This window comes from Cynoglossus semilaevis, chromosome 2, assembly GCF_000523025.1.
Source record: "Cynoglossus semilaevis isolate Cse_v1.0 chromosome 2, Cse_v1.0, whole genome shotgun sequence".
Lineage (NCBI taxonomy): Eukaryota > Metazoa > Chordata > Actinopteri > Pleuronectiformes > Cynoglossidae > Cynoglossus > Cynoglossus semilaevis.
The window spans coordinates 13,155,519-13,176,727 of record NC_024308.1 but is presented as its reverse complement, the minus strand read 5'-3'; the positions used below and the strand labels follow the sequence as shown (position 1 = coordinate 13,176,727).

General features: G+C 44.0%; 2 protein-coding genes across 2 annotated transcripts in view; one reads left to right on the top strand and one right to left on the bottom strand.

The window, feature by feature from the left end:
• igfbp3 (insulin-like growth factor binding protein 3) overlaps positions 1–12,668 on the top strand; it is a 23,928-nt gene extending 11,260 nt beyond the window's left edge. The window contains exon 4 of the mRNA XM_008338490.3: positions 11,893–12,668. Coding sequence (XP_008336712.1) covers positions 11,893–12,021 — 129 coding nt within the window. The 3' untranslated portion in view covers positions 12,022–12,668. The remainder of the gene's footprint in view (positions 1–11,892) is intronic.
• A 4,769-nt stretch (positions 12,669–17,437) lies between these two features.
• Positions 17,438–20,019, bottom strand: igfbp1a (insulin-like growth factor binding protein 1a). The gene is made up of 4 exons (XM_008338488.3): positions 19,258–20,019; positions 18,968–19,137; positions 18,132–18,260; positions 17,438–17,835 (listed from the first exon to the last, which is right to left on the bottom strand). The coding sequence occupies exons 1-4, from the start codon at positions 19,658–19,660 to the stop codon at positions 17,725–17,727; spliced, it is 813 nt and encodes a 270-aa protein (XP_008336710.1). The 5' UTR covers positions 19,661–20,019; the 3' UTR covers positions 17,438–17,724.
• Positions 20,020–21,209: the final 1,190 nt, after the last annotated feature.

Genomic DNA, 21,209 nt, shown 5'->3' with positions numbered 1-21,209 from the left:
TCAACTTTCCAGAAACACACTCTCCAGAGTTCCAGGTACCTGGTATCTGGTCTGGTTTTGGGAAATGTTTCGGAGAACATAATGGCTTCATATCAACCTTATCCTTCAACCCTGTCCAAGGCAGTGGCTCCAAAGTCTTTTTGCAGTGCCCAGTGTTTGAGTGTTGATCTGTTTTTGTCCTCCGACCCTTTTGATCGACACATTCAAAACTCCGTAAATGCCCCACAAATGAGCCATGCCCCCTACTTTGGAAGCCCCTGGCTTTTTATTAAAGCCATTTAGAGTCAGTTAGACTTTGTGTTTGTTTTTCTGAAGAATTGCTGACAGATTCTATCTATTCTATCTATGTTCTTTTTAAATGGTCTAATGTTGTCTTGATGTAAATATTATATTCAGAAAAAGTTATTTTACCTTGAAACATTGCAACAGTGAAACACAAACATCTCAAGGTAAACAATCCTTATGTTCAGATGAGTTAAACTGGTGGGTTCTTCTTCAAACTATCCGTTATTATTCATTTTCTCTGTACTGTTAGCTAAGGTAAGAGACGATGCTGCTCTAAATGTGTGTGTTTTATTGTTTGTGTGTCTGCCGGAGTTTGCCAGCCCTTTATTTTGCGGGCCTGTGGGGCGCTGGGTTTTGTGTTAAATCCATCCGAGGGGATGTGCCTTCACGGTGCGTTGCAGAGATTTATGACCGGAAACACAGCGAAGAGGATACCGTGTGAAACGTCTAGGGTGACAATACTGTGAAAAGAAGGAAGCAAAAGGGAGGAGGGGGTGGGGGTGTATGGGAGGGGATGGAGCGTGAGATGGAAGGGTCAGGGGGTGTATGGTTGAGGAAATGAGCAGAGGGAGAAGGGGCTTAGGCATACACATGACACACAAGCTGTCACACAGTAGTCAGGAGGTTCTGACGGTGTTGGCATGTCAGTGTCATCGTTCAGGTGGACTCTTCCACAACAACAAAAGGTGAACAGAAACAAGAACCAAAAAAACCTTTTTAGGGATTTAAAAAAGGGAACTCAACATAAATCCTTCTGTTTGTTGCTGTTTGGTTTAGTTGTATCAGGAGGAGATCATTCAAAGATGTTTTAATTCTTTGATTTGTGTTTGGGTTCGACTGAGCCACACATTACAATGGTACGATTGAAAGTTCAGGCAGGAGTTCAACAGCACCCAAACTGAAACTGAATAGTAATCTCAGGGTTCGCCATGTTCTGACATGTCTTAATATTCAAATATCGCAGTCAAGTGTTGAGCTGTGTTACCTTATTATTTCTATGTATTTATTGGATCATATTGTCAACTCTCAAATTTAAAACCACATCATTGAAGCTGATCAACGGGTTTGTGATCCAGCTTCATTTTCCTTTTCCCTAAATCTAAAAGAATCTCTTGAGGAAGGAACTTGACTTCAGTCCTTAGATGACGCAGGTCTTTACCTGAAGGAAGGATGTTCAACGGAGGATGTGTAGACTTTAACTTTTTTCCCCTCCCTTAGAACATCTTGACTCAACATTGTTGAACTTCTTTTTTGTTACTTTTTTCTTCTTCTAAGACGACAGAGCGGTTGTTCCGTAGAATGTCATCTCCAACTGCAAGTCTGTTTATTGTGTCTTTTGACTCCCTCCAAACGCCAGTGTTGTCAAATGAGAAGTAAAAATTGCTGTAAAACCTTTAACTACAGTGCTGTCACTCCTTATATACAAACTAATTACACTTTTATTGTTGTCACAAAAAAACAGCACCCAAGGTCAGACACTCAGATCCTGCCGTTTAAAATGCAGGATTGATCTGAGAGTCAGGGAGTCTGAAGTCTCACATCAGATCGATCTTTTAGATCAAGAGTAAGTTTGGCACAGATTTTACACTGTATAAACTTCCTGACACAACCCACCGTGCGACTAGCTGGTATCAATCCTGGGAAAGATAAAACCATTTAGCTGTGAATAAGGATAAAAAGAATACATTTATTTTTACACCTTAAAAAATGTCAAAGGTCACTGATACGGTGATCATGATCACTGATGGAAAAGGTCTAATTTTTCAACCCATCGTGCACAGTTCGCTCAAGTTCAGATAATGGAGACTTTGAATCTTTAACCAATCTCGTTTTTTCTTAACAAAAACAGAAAAAAAAGAAATGATGAAAGAGCGTAACAAAATTTGGTAGTATTTGGTATCGGGAGTACACATGACCCATACCAGGTCCATAGTACTCTTCATCTCAAACTTAAGGTCACTTCTTACCCACGTAGACCAAATGAACCAATGCTGCGTGGGCTGTTTGTGGCCCCTCCCCTTCTTACGTACTCACTCTCGTCAATCTTTGATGGTATTTTCGCTTTTTATATTCACATCAAATATTAAAGGGAACATATTGAAAAATGGTGAAACACTGTGGGCTCTGTTCGCCCACTTACACTGATTCATGTGACAGACAGGAACATTCTTTTCAACGAAGAGAAAAAGAACAGAACAGTACAGAACAGAAAGCCCCTGCACTGAGAGACGCTGCGGTTGAAACGGATACCGTCGGTGACAGATTTTTTCACAAGAAGAGAACAAAGCAGCAGGACGACCAGAGAAACTTGTGAAACTCGCTCCCTGCAGCGTAATTTGCTTCCTCCCTGTCCACAAATAGATAGATTGTGGGAAAGTGCATAAAGGCTGGGGTTAACTCGAAATAAAGTTGTTTGTATAAGATGTGATGCCTGGCCACGTCTGAAAGGAAAAGGTGTTATTATAGCTGCTCAGGGTAGGAAGGCAGACTGCCTGCTGTCAGAGAGACATGATAATCACTCAAATGGGCTGTTGGATGAGAACATCTCTTCCCTTTCATTAGAACATCTCCTCCACGCAGTGTCACCTGCAAAGACTTTGGGTCAATTCGGGCTTTGACGTTACTGTGGGTCAGGGAAAGATACAGGAAGTGTCGGACGTTATAATCAGCACACGTGCACGTTTGCATGCGTTGTCACCTGCAGGAGAGGCTTGAGCACTAACTCAACCATGGACAGAACTTTTTTCTAAGCAGCGGTTCCTGTAAATGAACCGGCTCAGGTTTCTGGTTGGAGCCATGAACGCTCAACAATGATCCACTCATTATGTCCGTCACAGTCTCACCCTCTCTGTCCTGCTGCCTGTTTCTTTTATTCTGCCTTTCACCCACCCATCATTAGCCCCATTGTGCCCTGCCTACAGTCGTCCACCGGCCCTTTGTTCTCCCTGCCCGCTCCATCATTCCGTCCATCCTGCCCTTCCGCCCACCTTGCTTTTTCCTTCCTTAGTTTGGCCAGGAATCACCCCGCAAAGGGTTGTGAATGGGACAACAGTGTGTGTGTGACTCTTACAGGAGTCAGTGTGTGGACTTCAGAGCAGGAGGAGGAAGAGGCAGTGGGTTAAGGATGAGCGCCAGGTGCCTTTGCGCTCCTATCCTCCCCTCCTGCCCTCCATCCCTTCCCTCCTTCACTGGGCCCTGACAGTGCCAGGCCCATAAGGGCTGACTTATTGAGCGTGACTCAGAAGGATCTGTGGAAACGTACACACCGACCACAATGGCTTTATAATAACTGGCCAACCTTAGGGGACCCAGACAGCTATTTTCACTCTGTCTCTCTCGCTCCCTCATTCTGTTCCCTCCCTAAATCTCTATTCCAACTCCTTCCTCCTGACTGAGGGATATGGACTTGTTTTAGTTGCCACAACTAGGGCAATAGTGGTGCCAATGTGTTACCTGCATGTGTGCAGTTTTAATTCTGTTGTTTAATGCCGTCTCCACTCGTTGGGAAAATATGTATAAATCTTTAGAAACAAACCTAAAGTTTGAACAAAATAAAGTTTGGACAGTAACTTTCAAATTTTGAACTGCGCAGTCGTCAGTGTTCATTGTCCATCCATCCATCCATCCATCCATCCATCCATCCATCCATCCATCCATCCATCCATCCATCCATCTGCTTATCCACTCAGTGTTAATGAATGCATAATTAAATCAAACAAAAACTTTCCCATTTTCTCCCCAAAACCTTTAACTTTGAAATGTTAGATTTTTATGTGGTTTCTGTGGGAATCGAACCCAGGACAGATAAGATATGTCACACACACATCTTATTCTCATCCATAGATAAGAAAAGTAAGTGAACGGTGTAAGGCAGAAGTGATAACCACTCTTTGCCCGTGCGGCTGACTCAGCTTTCGTGGTGCTCTTCAATTGGATCTGTTTCTCTTAAAGAGTAGTAATTATGCAACAAAGTCCTAATAAAGTGTTTGCTGTGTGTCAGAGGAAGTGAGAGTCGGACCGATCATCCTGTAAACACACGCATTCAAACAGAGTTGTTCTTGCAAACAGCAGAACATCTACTTTCCTCCGAGCATTTACACATTGGAAACAGGAAGACAGTGTCTCTTCCTTATTTATAGTCTTTGGTTGGACCACATCACTGTTCCTCCAGGAACACAGAACATCTTTGTTCCAGGACGGACCCTCCACCGTGTCATTCCCAGATTGTGTTTTCTTGTAAATAATTATCAGATATGTGTGTCGGCTGTTCTGCTACAGTGTGAGCGAGTGCAGACTGTTTCCTGTTCGACTGGTGAAAATCCTGGATTAAGAGCAGCTTTTGCAGCTTCACTGTTTACTTCCACTTTGTGTTTGTGGTTATAATCATAGTGTTGATATCATGTGAGCAGCAAAATCCCCACAAACACAGCCTGGTGTGATAAGTGGGGGCCAAACACTTGGAATGCAGTTAGTGGAAAGCTGAAGTAAACAGCATTTCTCCTGGAACATTTTAGGGATGAAGTTACTTCATCCCGAGCCCCCACTGACCAGATAAGCAGAGAGCGGGGGCACGACTTTCCAAGGGAGTTTCTCAGCTGATATTTACTTGAGGCCACATTGCTTATTATACCCAGCCATAGCAAAACTGGAGAAATGTGGAAGGTCAGCATATAAACCAGTGCCAAATATCCTATATGCTGATGATTCAAATGACTTTTTGGAAAGAGAGGAACTGCTCAAAGACATAAGGAAAAGTCTGAAACCTACAGACTCTGACAACACAGATATTTAAGGGGACAAATCATACAAAATTTAGGTTTTGTCACACATTTGCTCAAATTTGCCATCTATTTGATATTTTATAATTTGTCAAAATCCAGACTATCCAGACTACTTTTCTGTGCGAGGATCGTCCATTTGTCTATATTTTACTCAAATGGGTTTGCAGGTCCATCTCATTCTTTGCCGTCATGTACAACCCAGATCTAAGCTCAGTAACAACCTGGGGGAGACGGCCAGTGACCATACAAAGTTCTCCTGGAACTCCCCCTTCTTCTGGGTCTGACTCTGGCCAGGAGGAGTAAAGTCAAGAAACTGTATTAAGTTGCAAAAAAAAAGTATTATTACAACTCCATTCAGGCACCGAAACTCCCCGTGTTTGAAAAATGAGCACAAGGAAACTCAAAAGTTATTTCAAAATTAAACTGACATGAAATTATGAAATTCTTCCACATTGATTTATCATCAAAAGTACGTATGAAAAGTTTCTTTCTAGCATCTCATTATTTCATTATTTCCCTGATAGCCACCGCTACAGTCGTCGCCTGTTCTTCTATTTTCCGAATGTAAAGTCTGTGTCCCCATTTTTTTTCTCTAAAACAAACACAAATTATTGTAAGTAAATGTTCTTAAATGCTCATTAAACTATTATTTTTAGAAAAAGCAATATCCTGCAGCTACTCCCAGTGAACACACACATACGCATGCACCGTCTCTCTCACAAGTACATATACATGTGCCACTACACACACGCAGCATTTTAAGGGCTTGTATTTATCCTGTGGTCGGAGCAGGCCCCTTTTAATGTCCGTGAAGCCCAGCGGCGCTGCTATTAGCTATAAAGACAGACATTACAAGAGCACGCATTCATACACACAACACACACGCATACACGCCCTATAAAGGTGGCATTATGAATGTGCGGTGTGGATAAAATGTGCTTTTTTAGCGAGAGCCATGTGGACTGTGCAGAGCCAGTGCAGATGAGGTCTGAACTGATCCGGGGTTTTAGACTCTGTGAGCCTCTAAGGTGGGACCGAGCTGCGTACCTGTGAGGAGGGCTCTGTTCACGCTGCTCACCTTCAGCCTGTGGCGTTCTGCTTCGCGACGGATGCCAACTCAGATTAAGCCAGATAAAGAGGTCCTCAGGCAGGCTGGCTGTATAAGAAAAATATTGCTGGAGTTAATCTTATAGAGCAGGTAGAGTTAAAAAAGGTGCATTCCTCCATTTATGACTAAAAAGACAGGGCCGTTGTTGTCTCGTTCCTGAGAGGCTACGCTAACACTGACCCCGGTTCAAGCAGCAAAGACACTGAAGCTTTGAGCACGTTCTTATGGAGAAAAACTTTCCAAAGTTTGGTAGTGCACAAACAGGTACCTGGAACTCCCAACAGTACAAGGAACTAAGTGCCATTGCACAGTAATGACCAGAATTTAAAATCAATCACTGATCCTTATTACAGTGCAGTGACTCAGTCACCCGGGTTTCTGGACGATGTTTCCAGTCCAGGAGGGTCCTTCAGTTCTAACTGTCAGCAGTTACGACTCCCTTTCAGCGACTCTCTTTTCAGTCTCTAGCGTCAGTGAAAACGTCTCTCTTTTCAGACTCTGAGAGGCTGAATACCAGCAGTCAGTAACAAGTGAAGAAGCCTCTTGGATGAGATGTTGAGATGAGAACAAGCCAGTTCAGTTCAGTCGTTTTTTTCCTAACTGCTTCGGAAGAATCTGTACTGTTTTTTGGGGGGTCTCTAAGACAGTACCTACTTTAGAGGCTTGAGCATTAGAATACACAGGAACTGCCAAAGTGGAGCACAGGGCTACCACTGTTTAAGTTCCTTGCACATCTTATTATTTGGAAAAAAATGACAAAATTGTTTTATACCTATTTTTGCAAATGATAAAATCAAAAGTGTTAGTTAGCATAATCAGACAATGTAACACATATCTAATATGGAGCAATTCCGCAATATGTTTTTTCTTTGCATGTCAAAGCTTGAAATGCAGAACAACTGATTATTCTTCTGCTAGGTGGCAGCAGATGGCTATGAAAACTAAAAATATAATCAGAGATGTTGAAGAAGATCGCTTAAGAAGATGATTATATTTCATAACACAGACTTTTGAGGAATTTTTGTCTGGTGGTGTGCCGTTTTCCTGATGATATCGATGTGCCGTGGCTCAATAAAGGTTGGGAAACACTGTCCTACACACAGGACCATTCCACAGTCTGAAATGGTTGAATGGATTTTCTGGCCTGGTCCATTTTGCATTCACAAAGTCAAAACCCAAAGCCTTGAAATTGACTTTTTCTGATTAGTCGCTCTGGCTAGCCAAAGAGGTTGCCAGCGAGGGAAATTTCTGTTTTAAATTTGTAGCAGGATATTGTCCGTCGTTAAGTACAATCAGGTCCTGTTCATTTGAACGTTACCCTGGGGTACATGTACCACACACGACTCTTTAAACCCAAGGGCTTATATTGGAGAAGGTGGCGGGATAATTGGACCGCTAATAATCGTATGGAGTAATAAAATGGTGTTAACAGCAAAAAATGAACCGATTCAGGTTTGACTTAAAAGTAGTCTGAGACCACCTCCTCGATGAAGACCTAAGAGCAGTCGCTCGGTCTATACTGGAGGTGAGTCTCACATTCACATGGGCCGGACCTGAAGGCAGTAAGGATGGTAAGGGCTCCTGGTTTTGGTCCAATTAGACCAGACCACCTTCAGAGAATGGCTTTTCACCTCCTTTGATGAGATGGACTGTGTTTTTTTCCCAATAAAATGTAAATGACGAGACCACTGCAGGGAAATATAGTGTTGCAGCACCTTTTTTTTTTTTTGCATTTTCTCAGTCTACTGTTCTGCAGCTGTCACCCGTACAAGTTTGTTCGACTTCATTAGGGAAAACTCTGAGGTGACTCAGTGGAAGTTTGGCTGTCGCTCGCCTTGTCCTGCAATGTGTGTGTGTGTGTGTGTGAGGTAATAAAGAAAGGATTGCTTGAGATGACTGCTAATAGTTCACAGATGAAAGAGAGACTGAACGGAAATTCAAAGGTAGCCAAGCAACCGGGGGAATGCACACATGCACATTTTGCTCTTCCTCTCCCTTCCGTCTCTCCTTTGGTCCTTTGGCTTTTCAACTCTCCCACACACACACACACACACACACACACACACACAGGACTCCATCATCATTAACCAGAGCAGGGAACACAATGTTAAGCTCTTCTCCGCAGACTTGTCCACTGGGTTGGGGCGAAAATAGAACCTGCCCGCAGACTCTCAGATCCTGGCACAGTAAGAGGAATGAAAGAAGGGGGAGGAGGAGGAGAGGAAAAGAGAGAGAGAACAAGAGGGAAATGGAGAGAGACAGAGAGAGAGAGATAGCAGGAAGGAGGAAAAAGATGTTTTCATCTAAAAGCGTCTACTGATGATGTTAGTGGGTGTGTGAGTGTGTGTGTGGCGGGGGGGAGAGTGTCGTATACCCCCAGACTGCTGCAGTAGTTGTTGGCTAGGTATTTTAAGAGGCCTCTGTCTCTATAAAGCAGCCTTTGATCCTGCTCTCAGGCTGCACGTGGATGTAGACGCTGCCGGAAACAGACACCTGGTCACACTCAGAAGCCTGTCTGACTGACTGACTGACTGACTGACTGACTGTCTGACCGACTGTCTGACCGACTGTCTGACTGAAATCTGACATACTGTAGGACCATATATGGAAGTGTCCAGGGTCATATTTGTACTGTTCACAACAGATGTGGATCACAAATGGGCAAAACTTCTTCACTCAGCATGAACACAGCAGCATTGATGTCTTCTGTAAGTATTAGGCAGAACAAGTACAGTGGAACCTCGGTTGTCGTACCATAACTCGGTTGCAGAACAAGAAGCAAGCAACAAGTGTGTGGCATCAGTCCGCGCTCGGGATATACAGTACACGCTAAGAACTGCTGTCTGATTTTGCAGTTGTGCTATTTCTTCTATTTTTTTATTTCATAAATCACCATAAGAAAGAAAAATAGTGAGAACAACAATAGAAGTGAAGAAAGATGAGAACGGCGCTCATGTTTCAGATCTGGCTTTACGGTTTGGCTTAGCGATTTGTACCATCATTAAGAACAAGGAAGCAATAAAAGAAGCTAGGCTTGCCAAAGGAGTGACTGTGATCACCAAGCAAAGATCTCAGACATTAGAAGAAGTGGAAAAGTTGCTACTAATTTGGATCAACGAAAAACACTTGGCCGGCGACAGTATTTTGGAGACAATAATTTGTGAGAAAGCGAAGTGAACATTACGCAATCACGACTCCTCAGCTCCGGTAAAGATGAATGAAATTGCCTTCTCATTTATAGCTTTGTTCTTTATTTAGTTGTGTTAATCTTTTTTGTTAGATCTAAATATTTTCATCGATTCCTATGGGGAAAATTGTTTCAGTTTTCGAATTTTTCGGTTCATGAACGGCCTTCAAGAATGTATCAAGTTCGAAAAGGTTCTACTGTAATAGTTGCAACTCTACCTGCAGTAAAGTTGACTTTGTGCTACTGTCAGACAGGTGTGTCTGACTTTGCTGATCGGTCTCAGCTCCTGCTCCAGAGAGCAGGATTAGTTATCATCACGATGTAGCTCATCCAGACTGTTTCATGTTCAGACTGCTGCTCATGAAGCTCACATTTGATTTCAACGCTGGCCTACAAACATGTGAGCACTTGTGTGTGAGCAGGTGGGTGGCATGTCTACTGTATGTACAGCACATACAATTCCTTTATGTGTGCCAACATGTTGAAAGGCGCATGTGATTAAGTGCGTGTGTGTGTGTGTTGATGTGCACACACCACCAGCAGGCGTGCACGAGCAGGCCATAATCAGCTCCAGATGATTTTGAGTGTCTGCCAGCTTCCCAGAATAGCAGAGCTGGTTTCCCTGCAGCCCTCCAACTGGCCTTGGCAAATATTTTAGCAACTCTCTGTTTACCTTCACACTCCTGCGCTCTCGCTCACTCAGAGGGCTCTTCATTCCCTGCCTCTCTCTATCAAAACATGTTTTTTTTTCATGGTATTTTCCCTCCTCGCCGCTCAGTAGAACATAGGCCTGATAAACAGTTCTGAATGAGTCACAGAGACAAACTGGTGTCGGGTTTTATCACCACTGAACCAGTTGAAGGAGAACACATCCATGAAGGGATCTCGAGTAGATTTGGATTTGAACAGATCAGAGCTTTTTAGTCCAGATGTGGCAAAAAGATCACAACCCTCAGCAAGCGAGTATTGATTCCATGGTATCCATAGATCAGTACTCAAGTATCGATTACTCTCATAAAGTATTGATGCAAATTAAAAAATTAAAAAAGCGCATGTCACACCACTTCTTTTAGGGCAACATACCACATACTGTCCCCCCCTCCCATAATGTAAAACTGAACTGATCCAATAATGTCATGTGACCAATGACCAGAGGAGAAGTGACTCAATGATCATGATCATGATGAACGTGATCATGTCGACTGGACATCTTTGTCCTTTAATGGTAGCAATTACACTACTCAGGTTATGAATGATGATACAAACACCCCAGGATGGTGTTATTTCTTTGAGTAGAGGAGATGCCTCCGGCGTTGTTGTTTTATTTCAGGAGCAGCCGCTCGGCCCACGGTGTTTATCTACGACATAAAACCCAAGCAGCGAAGACATTCCTGTCTGTGATCGATGATGTCTTACTCATATTTGACTTGGCCTTCTGACGAGCATCTGAAATCTAACAGCCAACACAGTGATTGACTGTTATTATAATACACCAATGCACATGTAAGGCAGTGTTGATGAAGCTGCGTCAGAATAATAACTCCTCACCCTGGAAACCCTAATCTGTTTTCACGGCGAGTGACAACCCCCCCCCACCACCACCAACTCCCCCACCCCCTCAAACTTCCAACACACACATAGACATTACTTTAGTACCTCACGTTCCTTCTTGACTTTGAGGAAGAGTATAATCACATTGATTGATGTTAGTGAACTCAACAGTACCTCCGCTGGTGCAACAAATATAGTGCATATAAAAAAAAGATGTTGCCATCCATTAACATCAGTTAAACTGTGGGACAACAAAAAAAATGTATACTTGCTTCCGGCCTCTTTCAGGTAACCATGTCTGATGCTACAATAACTAATTCATTCCATAAACTGATTCAGCTGATCGCACATTTCAAAATACAAAATTAACTAATACGTTTCCCTGCATTCAAGTCAACACTTCAAGTGTCACGTTAAATGAGCAGCAATATTCCCATGATTCAGTTGACGAATGAACCCAAATGCCTCATCTATCAGAGACATTAGTGCCTCTACAGGACAAGAGAACAAATCCTTCAGTAAGTCTTCGTCTTGGATGTAAAATACCAACCAAACTGCTGACATCGTCGACCTGCTTAATTAAGTAAGAAAGAGACACTGAACTCCATCAGGAAAACAAAAAACTGGCTCATGGGTCTGCAGATGTTCGTAGTGAGCGGTTCCCCGGTCGCTGAATCAGCAGATTCTATTATGAGTATTAAGTGTTTAAGTATTTAAAGTTAAATGGGTTTCTTTCCATTCCATTCTCAGATGAAGAATGGATTTTGTCCCAGGTGTTACTGTAGGTGTGTTGTCAAACTGGGAGACTTCCTCCCACTGCACCACGTAAATCCCAACTGGCACAGGTCTCACATACATCTCCGTCTCAGCTGGCGTTTTCTTCATTTTTCCTCTAATAGGATTTTTACAACAAGATGTCTTTCTAACTGACTCTGGTGTAAGTGAATGAATACGATTCTCTGCTTTTTTTCTTCCTGCAGTGCCGTCCATCCAAAGGCAGGAGGCGGGGTTTCTGCTGGTGTGTGGACAAATACGGACAGCCACTACCAGGCCTGGACGGCAGGGAGCGGGGAGGAGAGATGCAGTGCTACAACCTGGAGAGCAAGTGAGGGGGTGGGGGGGACGGATGGACGGAGGCACGTCGAGTGGACGGAGGAGAGAGGAAAGCGACCGGGGAGGGGTGGAGGAGAGGATGAGGAGGCGATGGGTTGGGAGAAAGAAAAGAAAGAAAGAAAAGAAGCCTACTTTGCTCTAACTTGTAGAACTGTGTAAACATTTGAAGGAGCTCTGGACCTTTGATTTAGGTTTTATGTCTGTTGGAGGGAGGGGTGGAAGAGAAGAGGGGGGCGAGGGGGGAGCACAGCCTCATCCAGAGCGTCCAAAGCCTCCTGTCCATCACAGCTGTCTGTCCCGTGTGTCAGGGCCGTCTATCCTTTCTTTAATACAAAATAAATAAGCTGAAAGCTGATAGAGTGGAGGAGAGAGAGAGAATCCTATCATCTGCACTATTCTTTTAGAGAGAGAGGAAGGAGGGACTTTTCCACTCACTTTAAAGACGACTTGTTTGTGACTGTGACCCCAAAAACCGCACCAACACCATGTCTACGTGTCTGTCTGTCTGTCTGTGCATAAGTGTGTGTGTGAGTGTGTGTGTGAATGTGTGTGTGTGTGTCTCACACAGCTGCATGTCTGTGCATCACAGAGAGTGAGCGGGTGCTTTACTTGTGTAAATACTGTACGTCACTAAGCTCCAGCCCCGGCTCCGCTAAAAACAAATGCAGGTAAAAAGAAAAACAACACCACACACTCTCTGGCTCAGGGTCCATTTTGAAGTGAAGGATTATGGGACGGCAGGGATTTTTTTTTTTTTTATGTTTTATCCAGCGTGACGCCCACTGCCTGCTGCTTTTCCCTTTGCCCTGCTACCATATAGGGCAGGGAGTGGAGGCAGTTACGGTGCCTTACAAACCCACCTCTCCGAGCCTCCTCTCTCCTTCACCCTTTGTGGTCCTTGACTTAAGGAACTCCCCATTGAAAATCTGCCCTCTGAGTCTCAAACCCTCTCCTCCCCCTGCAGGCTCAGAAGCGACACTCTGGACAGTTTGTAGCCACAGCAGCCATGATTGGCTTCGCTTCACAAGGGCGACGGATGATTACAAGGCAGACCGGTAAAAACAGCATAAAAACATCCACACAAACTTCTGAAACCAGGCCTTTAGCAAAATCCACTCTGTCCGTCCTCCAAAATATATCTTCCCTAAAAAGAGCCGGCGGCTGTCGGACAGTCTAAGCTGCTGAAGTGTCCATGGTGGGACATCACTTGGATCAGTGAGTCCTCAGTCGTCCAGGTCAATTTTTAGACATTTATTATAACTAATAAAAATGTATTAGAGCCTTGCTGCACAGAGTCCTTGATGCAAAAACCAGACTATAAATAACACCAGAACCACAGATCGGCTTTTTTTTACGTACTCCAGTTGGTAATGTCACCTATTCTTTCAAATTAAAAGAAAAAAATAGGAATAAAAAAACGCATTACTGTTTTCTAGCTGCAGTAGACGCAAACAAACAGTGAGGGTTTGAGACTCCCAAGCTGATTTTTTTTTTGTTGGAGTCTATATGGAGTCTGGATACTATATGGAGGTATTCACATGCTGCCCCACAGACTATGGAAGCCATTTGGTTAGCTCAGTCTGTCTTCTGCCGCTTTCCTGCCCCCTGCTGTCTCTGACCATTCATGCCCCAACGCACACTATAATTTAACGCTAACCTGCTCTCCCGTGTCCTCGCCCTGTCCTCAGCTCCGCTGCGGAGACTTTATATTCCAGCATGTCCTCTCCCTTCGACGTCTGTAGAACTTGTCTGTGTCTTTGTGCCTAACTCTGTCCCTGCCTCAGTCCCAATAATTTAAGTTGTCTTTTAACCTCCAGCTCCCCACGCACAACTCTGGTCCTCTTCCTGTCAGTGGTGCAACCTGGTGTAGACTTATTTAAAATTTAAAAAAAAATGGTGGTGAGCTCGGTGTGACCGTCTCACTCAGCCACAGGTGCCAGCTGCCCTTATGCTTCAAGCACAAGCACTTAAAGCACTTTAGCTGCGCCAGTTAGCTCGCCAGTGCTAGCAGTTAAAGACAATTGGACCTACCTGTCTGCATACCTTTCCCTTAGAGGTAATGTCAGATGACACAGTGTGATACTGCAAAAAAACAATAATAATATAAAACTCGAAAGGAGAGAGAGACACCAAGAGAAAGAGAGAGAGAGAAATCTGAAGCTACACCAGGACTTCTGACAGCAAGGTTAGCGAAACAAGCCCTCGAAGAAAAAAAAAAAAAAATCCATTCAATGCAACTGTTTTATTTTCTATTTTTGTTGTTTTGTTTTCTTTGAAAAATGCTTGTATGATCGTATGCCAACAAATCTCCACGAGGTGGACACAGCACCAAATATGCATTCACACGAGTGGTGGGGGGCCTGAGGAAGGAGGCGTGGTCCTCCCCCGAGGAGCTTCCTGCCCGAGGCTCTCCCACATCCCGTGTAAAGACTTGAAAAGTGGAGAGTGCCGACTGAGAATGCTTTCCCAGTAGCTTGGTAGCATGAAATCGGCCGTCCGCTTCCTTAATTAGACAGCAGCAACTCTACACCCCGCCTGTTGGTGCTATTGCCCCATCTATTCAAAGACTTGATGTAAGGGGAGGAACATACATACAAATATGTTAAGCTATTCCCTCCCTGATATTTGTAAGTGTGTCTTTTTATATATATTATATTATTATTATGATTATTATTTCCTGGCCAGCTATGTGTCTGACTAGACATCATGTACAGTGCTTAAAAATAATAATTAAAAAATTATTTATCTAAGAAAGACTTATAAGCTGATCCAAATTAGGTCAACAATTCAGTGACTCGCCGATTGCACAGCAAAGTCGATATGATTCAGTGTATTTTTGGGAATATAATCACTAATGAATGTTATATATTTTTTGGGAATTTCCTTCTGTTGCTCAGTGGTGTAAGTGGTTTGTAAGCTCCGTGCCCAGCAGGCCACTCTCAGCCTGGGGTAAAAACTGTGTCAGTCGGACACTCAGGTCTCACCCAGTGAACCTCTCACCTCTCACTGAAATCACTTCTCTCCATGTACCCCTGACCCACACCCCACCCCCTCAGTGTGTTAGTGCAGAGCCAGGGTCACAATCCTGTTAAAATGTCACTTTTTATTTCACTTTCATATTTTATTTAACCCCCCTGCTGGTCATTTTAGGAATCTCTCTGGTGACAAATACAATTTTCTTTGTTGTTGTTGTTTGTTTGTTTGTTTTCTCCATTTCAAGTTTCTCCTTCAAAAAAAAGTATTTTTGATTCAAACTTTTTCATCTAGAAATCACACAGAGAAAGGAAATGACTTTGATTCAAAATATAATTTGTATTTAATGTCTTTTTATAATAAAAACTGAACACATCCTGTCATGGTGTCTCTGGTTTATGGTAAGGTAAACTCGCAAACAGCAGCTAGTTACCACTCACAACCCTGCAGGGGGTGCTAAAGACTAATTGAAATCCCCTTACAAAAAAAAAGAGAGAAAGATTTCACACTTACACTTTCCAGACTTTTGCTGTGAGGGGATCCTTGTTCTTCTTCTTTCAAGTTTTATGGCAGCTGGGAAAAATTGAGTTGCGTTTCTGCCACCTACTGGTTATGCACAGTATGCCAATATGTTCCAGCCTCCTACAAAAGAATTGGAAAAAAAGGGAGAAAAAAAAGGTTAAGGTTGAAATCCACTAAACTAGTATTTAGTTTCAGACTATTACAGATCACTACTCTAACCACCTTCACTAATGTGGTCATATCTGAAATGCTGCCTCCTGATTGGCTGTGTTTATGTGGCCCCATAATATTATCAAATCATGTGTAACTAGATAGAATTTGGGGATAAACTAGTAAGTTCTAAAGCATTTTTTGACTTTCCACCTGAATGTTTCAGTCCCTGTGATGGAGAAAGACACGCCAGACTTTTACAGAACCTGGATTATGATGTGGTTTTATTACACAACATGATGATGCAGCACAAATTTGGAACTGTACCACAGACGAAGACAGATTAACCATCAATCTGAGCTGATTCTATTTTATTATCTTAATTTCAGTGTGAAGTTTAACCTAAAATGGTCCCAGAGTCTGGATGCTGTGTTGCTGTCGCTGGGTTTTCATACGACTGGGAAGAAAGAGCCTCTGGTTGTCATCAGCAGCTAATAATTCAATCGTCCTCTCCTCATCTCACTGTGATGTCTGCAGCCAATCAACACATAAATCTGCTCCTGTTGAAGTCCTTGAATGCAATCAGGCTCCCCTCAGTCTTGGAATGTGTCAATAGGGATGAAGCGCAGGTTCAATATGTAAAGAATAAAAATAAATCTGTTGGTGCCAGGCAGGCTGGCAGCGGGCACAAGAGGTTGAAGCAAAATTCCTGTGCCCAACCAAGGCAAACAGAGCGCGGGTCAAAAGGCAGCGACGGAGCGAGAGAGAAAAAAAAAAAGTCTAATGTTAGACCAGGACGTCCACTTTGGACCAGCGTGATAACACTCTGCACACAAACGGGATGAAAATAGAAAACTGTGGTCCAGGTCTGCTTCGCTTTCATAATCAGGTCCTGAAGCAAAAGTCGTGTTTGAACAAAAACTGAACCTCGCTGAGGTGAAACACAGGCGTGAGGTTAATGTTTTTATTAAATATAATCACCTTTTTTTTCTCTTACAACGGAGCGAGAGAGATGCACACACACACACACGTACACACACACATGTACACACACACGGGTGAGCTTTTTGTCACTTTGGAGTAGACTCACATTAACAACAGTTCTCTCTCCAACAGCAGCATGTGGATACAGAGCTGAGCAGTTTGCTCTTTGTGGTCATGTGATCTTGGTCAGAGAGAACGACACAACGACAACAACGACGACGACGACGACAAAAAAAAAGTGAAACAACTTTTTTGTTCGACAGTTAACGTCAACACAGTGACAGCAGACACATTGTAAATGTCGGAGGTAGGTCAAATGTAGAAATACCCGTCTAAGAGGCAGCGCAGGGAGCGCAGCACCTCCTCTAATGTGTAATCTGCAGCCCCGAGGAATTATGGGAAGCGTTTTCTGAGACCGTTTGTTTTCTGAGTTAATAAGGATTTCCCATCTGAGAGGTTTGCATTTGCTGACAAGAGCTGATTATGTGTGACATCAGATTATAATATAAAAAAATTACATGAAGAACAAAGAAAGTAATCAACAAAACAAACAAGAACAAAAAAAATACAACTTCTAAATGACATTTGGTCACTCAGTGCTTTTGTTCCTCCAGACAACTCCTTTAAGGGTAGAGCGAGCTCAACTCAGCAGCAGAGTTTCTCAGGGCCAAGAATCATATATACAATTTATACAAATCATAAAAATAACAACAATATTAATAATAATATAATTATAACAATAAGGCAAGGAAAAAATATAAATAAACATGAAATAATTACACAAAAAATGTAGTAACAATGAAATAAATAAGGCTGAGGAGTATAAGAAATACAATAATAAAATCTCCTTTTCTGAAAAAAAAAAACAATTAAAGATTTTTTTTTCATTCTCTTTGGGACGGGTGTTTGTTGGAAGCAGAGGGTGATGACAGTGTACCTGAATTAAACACCATGGACAAGATCAATAAATAAACAGCTGTCAAAAAGGAAAATAATAATAAAAATAAAAACAAATCAGTGGCTTTTTTTCTTCTTTTTCTTTTCTTTGTGATTTCTCTGCATCAGTGGCTTCAAGGACACTCGGCGTCTGCAGGAAGGTCAGTCGAACCTAAAAGCTTCTTGCCGTTCCAGGAGTTCACACACCAACATCGCCCCCTCTGTCCGTCCAGGGAAGACTCACACTGTTGAACAAGGACATACATACAGGATGAGCTGCTGACAGATGACTTCGCCTTTCATTTTCAGCCTATAGATGTTGAACACACACACGTGTACGGTCATGCTGGCTAACGTCACACCGCCAACGAGTGCTGAAACAAATCCCTGCCTCCAGTCGTCACACTGGGACAACCACAGTCACTCCAACGCTGGAGTTGACATAATCCTGACTGAGTCATTCTCCTGTGAATTCACCCCCTGGGGGCAGGGAGGGTATTTAAATAAAGTTTGGTGTTCAATATGAGCTGAGGACACCGACCTGTTTGGGTTTGTAGAAGCCGTGTTTGTCACAGTTGGGGAGGTAGAATCTGGTTAACTTGTCTCCCAACTTCTGCTGGGATTTGGCGATTTTTTCCAAGGCTCTTTGCAGTTCCACGTGACAGGGACCCTGAGTAGACAATGGGGAGAGACAAGGGGTGAGACGGGGTTCTTTGAACAAATATACTGACACTATTTTAATTCCATCAAACAACTGATCTGACCAATAAATAAACAGTGAATGTGTGATGACAAGTGTCTACAAACTAAGACTTCTGATTATTTTTTCCCAGTTTTCCTCATTGGATTAATGACTCCAAAGTTAGAAATATAAATATTTTCTGAGTTTGGTCCAAGGATTCTTAGATTACATTGGAATGTGTCTTTGAGTTCAGAGCAGATTTTAATTGTTGAAGGTTCGGGGTTGGTGCTTTTATAATTATATAACTATGAATTTCTAATTTAAGTTAATAATATTAGTCGTAAAGCTTAGCTCAAATGAGAAAGATTTTTTCAGTAAACAATTAGCTTTCTGTGCGTAAAGTCTGGACTTCCTCCACACGTTAACGTTGCCCTAATTTAATTAGAAATTACTAGTGATATTTGCGGAATATATTCAATCTACTTAAAAAAAAATGCGATCTTCATCCTCTTTTTTTCTCTGCTTTCGCAGGCTCCCTACACTGACACAATTAAAATAAAAAGGAAACGAGCTCCCCCTTGTGGTTCGCAAGAACGTATCAAAATCGAGACTAAAAAACTTTTAAGAACATATTTCTTCTGATGGCTATAATAGAAAAGATACACGCAGTGAGTGATGCAAGGTCGGCGGCTCACCTGCTCCACCAGCTTCTTGCGGATGGCGTTGAGTTTGGCTTTCATGCTCTCCTGAGCGTCAGCTGCCTGCCTCGGGTCGTAGGGTTTACTGTGACCGGGGGGGTAGTGGTTGGAGCCGGGGTCCGAGATGATGGCAGTGTTGTCCATCTCTGGTTCTGGCTCTCCCTGATCTGATGGAGGTGGGGAAGAGGGGGAGGATGAGTAGGGCAGTGAGTGACGGTGAAGCAGAACAGGCTGAACGGTTGTTGGATGAGGAGGTGGGTAAATGTGGAGGTGACGGGCCTACATACCTTGAATCTGGGGTTCGGGGGTCGGCTCCGGCTCCGCGCTCTCCGTGCACACGGCTTGTCCACGGGTGAGGGCGTGCAGCGGCCGCAGTTCGCCGGGTCTTGGGGTGCACTTCAGTCCGGAGCCGCAGGGCGCCGTGTAGATCCCGCAGAGATCCCCGGCTTTCAGCGCGCAGACGAGGCAGCATCCACAGCCGGACTCCCGCAGCAGCTCGGCACATCCGGGCGCCACAGCCGGACACTGGCTCATCCTCTCCGGAGTGCACGGCGCACATCGGATCGGCTCCGGATGCCCTAACACCGGGGACCCTTGCGTCCCCGTGGGCAGCAGGGCACAGCACAGCAGTACCGAAGCCGCGAGCACCACCACGCCGTGTTTCACATACAATCCAGCGGCGGACACCATGGTAGAGATGGATGTAAATAGAGTCAGGAAGGCAGAAGAGAGTGAGAAAAAAGCTGGAGTCGTCGGGTTCCCAGTTCTTGTCTTTCCTTTGATTTTGGGAAAATGTCTAACTGTGCCTTGCGCGCAGCCGTATTTATAGCCGGCTCCTCCGTGCGCATTTGACGCAACGGCGCGTTATGAATGATTTCTGAAAAGAAGGTGTAATGACACCGTGAGCTCTGATTGGTCCGTCCTTGTCCGGTCAGAGCCGCTTCATTTGAATACAACAATCACGTCAATATTTATTTTGGAACAGAGCCTGCGGTGCACGTACGTCGCCGGTGAATGACGACACCGGTGTTTGATGTTGCAACTCAAGACCCCCCCAACCCCCTCCTCTTTTCTATTCTCACTGAAGTGCTACACCAAACTGCCCCCCCAACTCTTCACGCACAAGCACAGGCGCGCGCAGGGAAACAGCAACACAAACGCAAATGTCAAACACAACTCCGCGTTTTTGGATTTTGTCTGTGCCTTTCCACGTGTTTGACATCAAAAGTTCACTCCCGGGATTAACCGACTTTAAAATAAGCTCAATTCTTACTAAAAACTGCCACGTGTTTTACCAATTTGAACATTTTCTCTCAATGTATCATTTTAAATAACTTTTACTTCTTACGCAACTTAGAAAGTGGGGCTTAAACTGAATAATGAGCGCAAATGCCGCCCGGCCCCGCGGTTCCGCGGAGAGCCCCCCCGTCCTGCCCCCCCCCCCCATTCCCGGTCCCCCTCGTCCCCCCCGTTCAGTGCATCCCAGAGGAATGCTGATGATGGAGACGATGGAGATGAAGAGTCCAAACATTGATAAACGTTTACATGAGGGCCGGGTGAGTCAGGGTTTCGGGATGTGGTGTGTTCACTGACTCAGTGATGATGGGAGCCCCTCGTCTCTCTCTCTCTCTCTCTCTCTCCCCCTTTCCCTCTCTCTTCTCTCTCTCACACACACACTGTCCCTTTGCGCGCTCATGTCCCGCAGTAATTACCCGTTTCCTGAGACAATAATAGAGCAAGGCTGTGAATGGAGGTGGGGGTGGAGGGGTGGCTGCAGCGCTGACATGACCGCAGACACGTCCCGCTCTCATCCCAACTCCCCGTGTCCCTCCCTGGGGGACTTTGATGGCCCTCGGCTGGACGAGGACGCACGTTGTTCACGACTTTTTCTAGTCTGCAGGACATTTGGCGTCCTCACACCGCTGACCCCCCGCACCGCCTCCAGTCCACAATCATCACCTACAGCATCACCCCTCATGTCCCTGTGACATGTGTTAAATGTAAATAAAAGAAACACAACAAAAAAGTTTCACTCTGAACTCCCCAGTCCGTTACCTTCCCATCTATCTTTGTATTTTCGGGGTCACCCCAATCAATGCACCCTGGTCTGGGGTGATCGGCTTCACGCAATAGCTTGATAGGATTGCATCATCTGTCAACTGGTGCAACAAATGCTGCAACTCTCTCACGTGACGGTGCCTACATTTGCTGGAAGCAGCCCTCCAGTTAAATAAGGCTC

What these genes read in the sequence shown, in the direction of transcription:
- igfbp1a (XM_008338488.3), bottom strand. Translation starts at nt 19,660, where the DNA reads ATGGTGTCCGCCGCTGGATTGTATGTGAAACACGGCGTGGTGGTGCTC. An exon ending in GCAAGAAGCTGGTGGAGCAG is followed by an intron (nt 18,261 to 18,967) that starts GTGAGCCGCCGA and finishes TTGTCTACTCAG; the next exon opens with GGTCCCTGTCACGTGGAACT. An exon ending in GCTTCTACAAACCCAAACAG is followed by an intron (nt 17,836 to 18,131) that starts GTCGGTGTCCTC and finishes CTTGTTCAACAG; the next exon opens with TGTGAGTCTTCCCTGGACGG.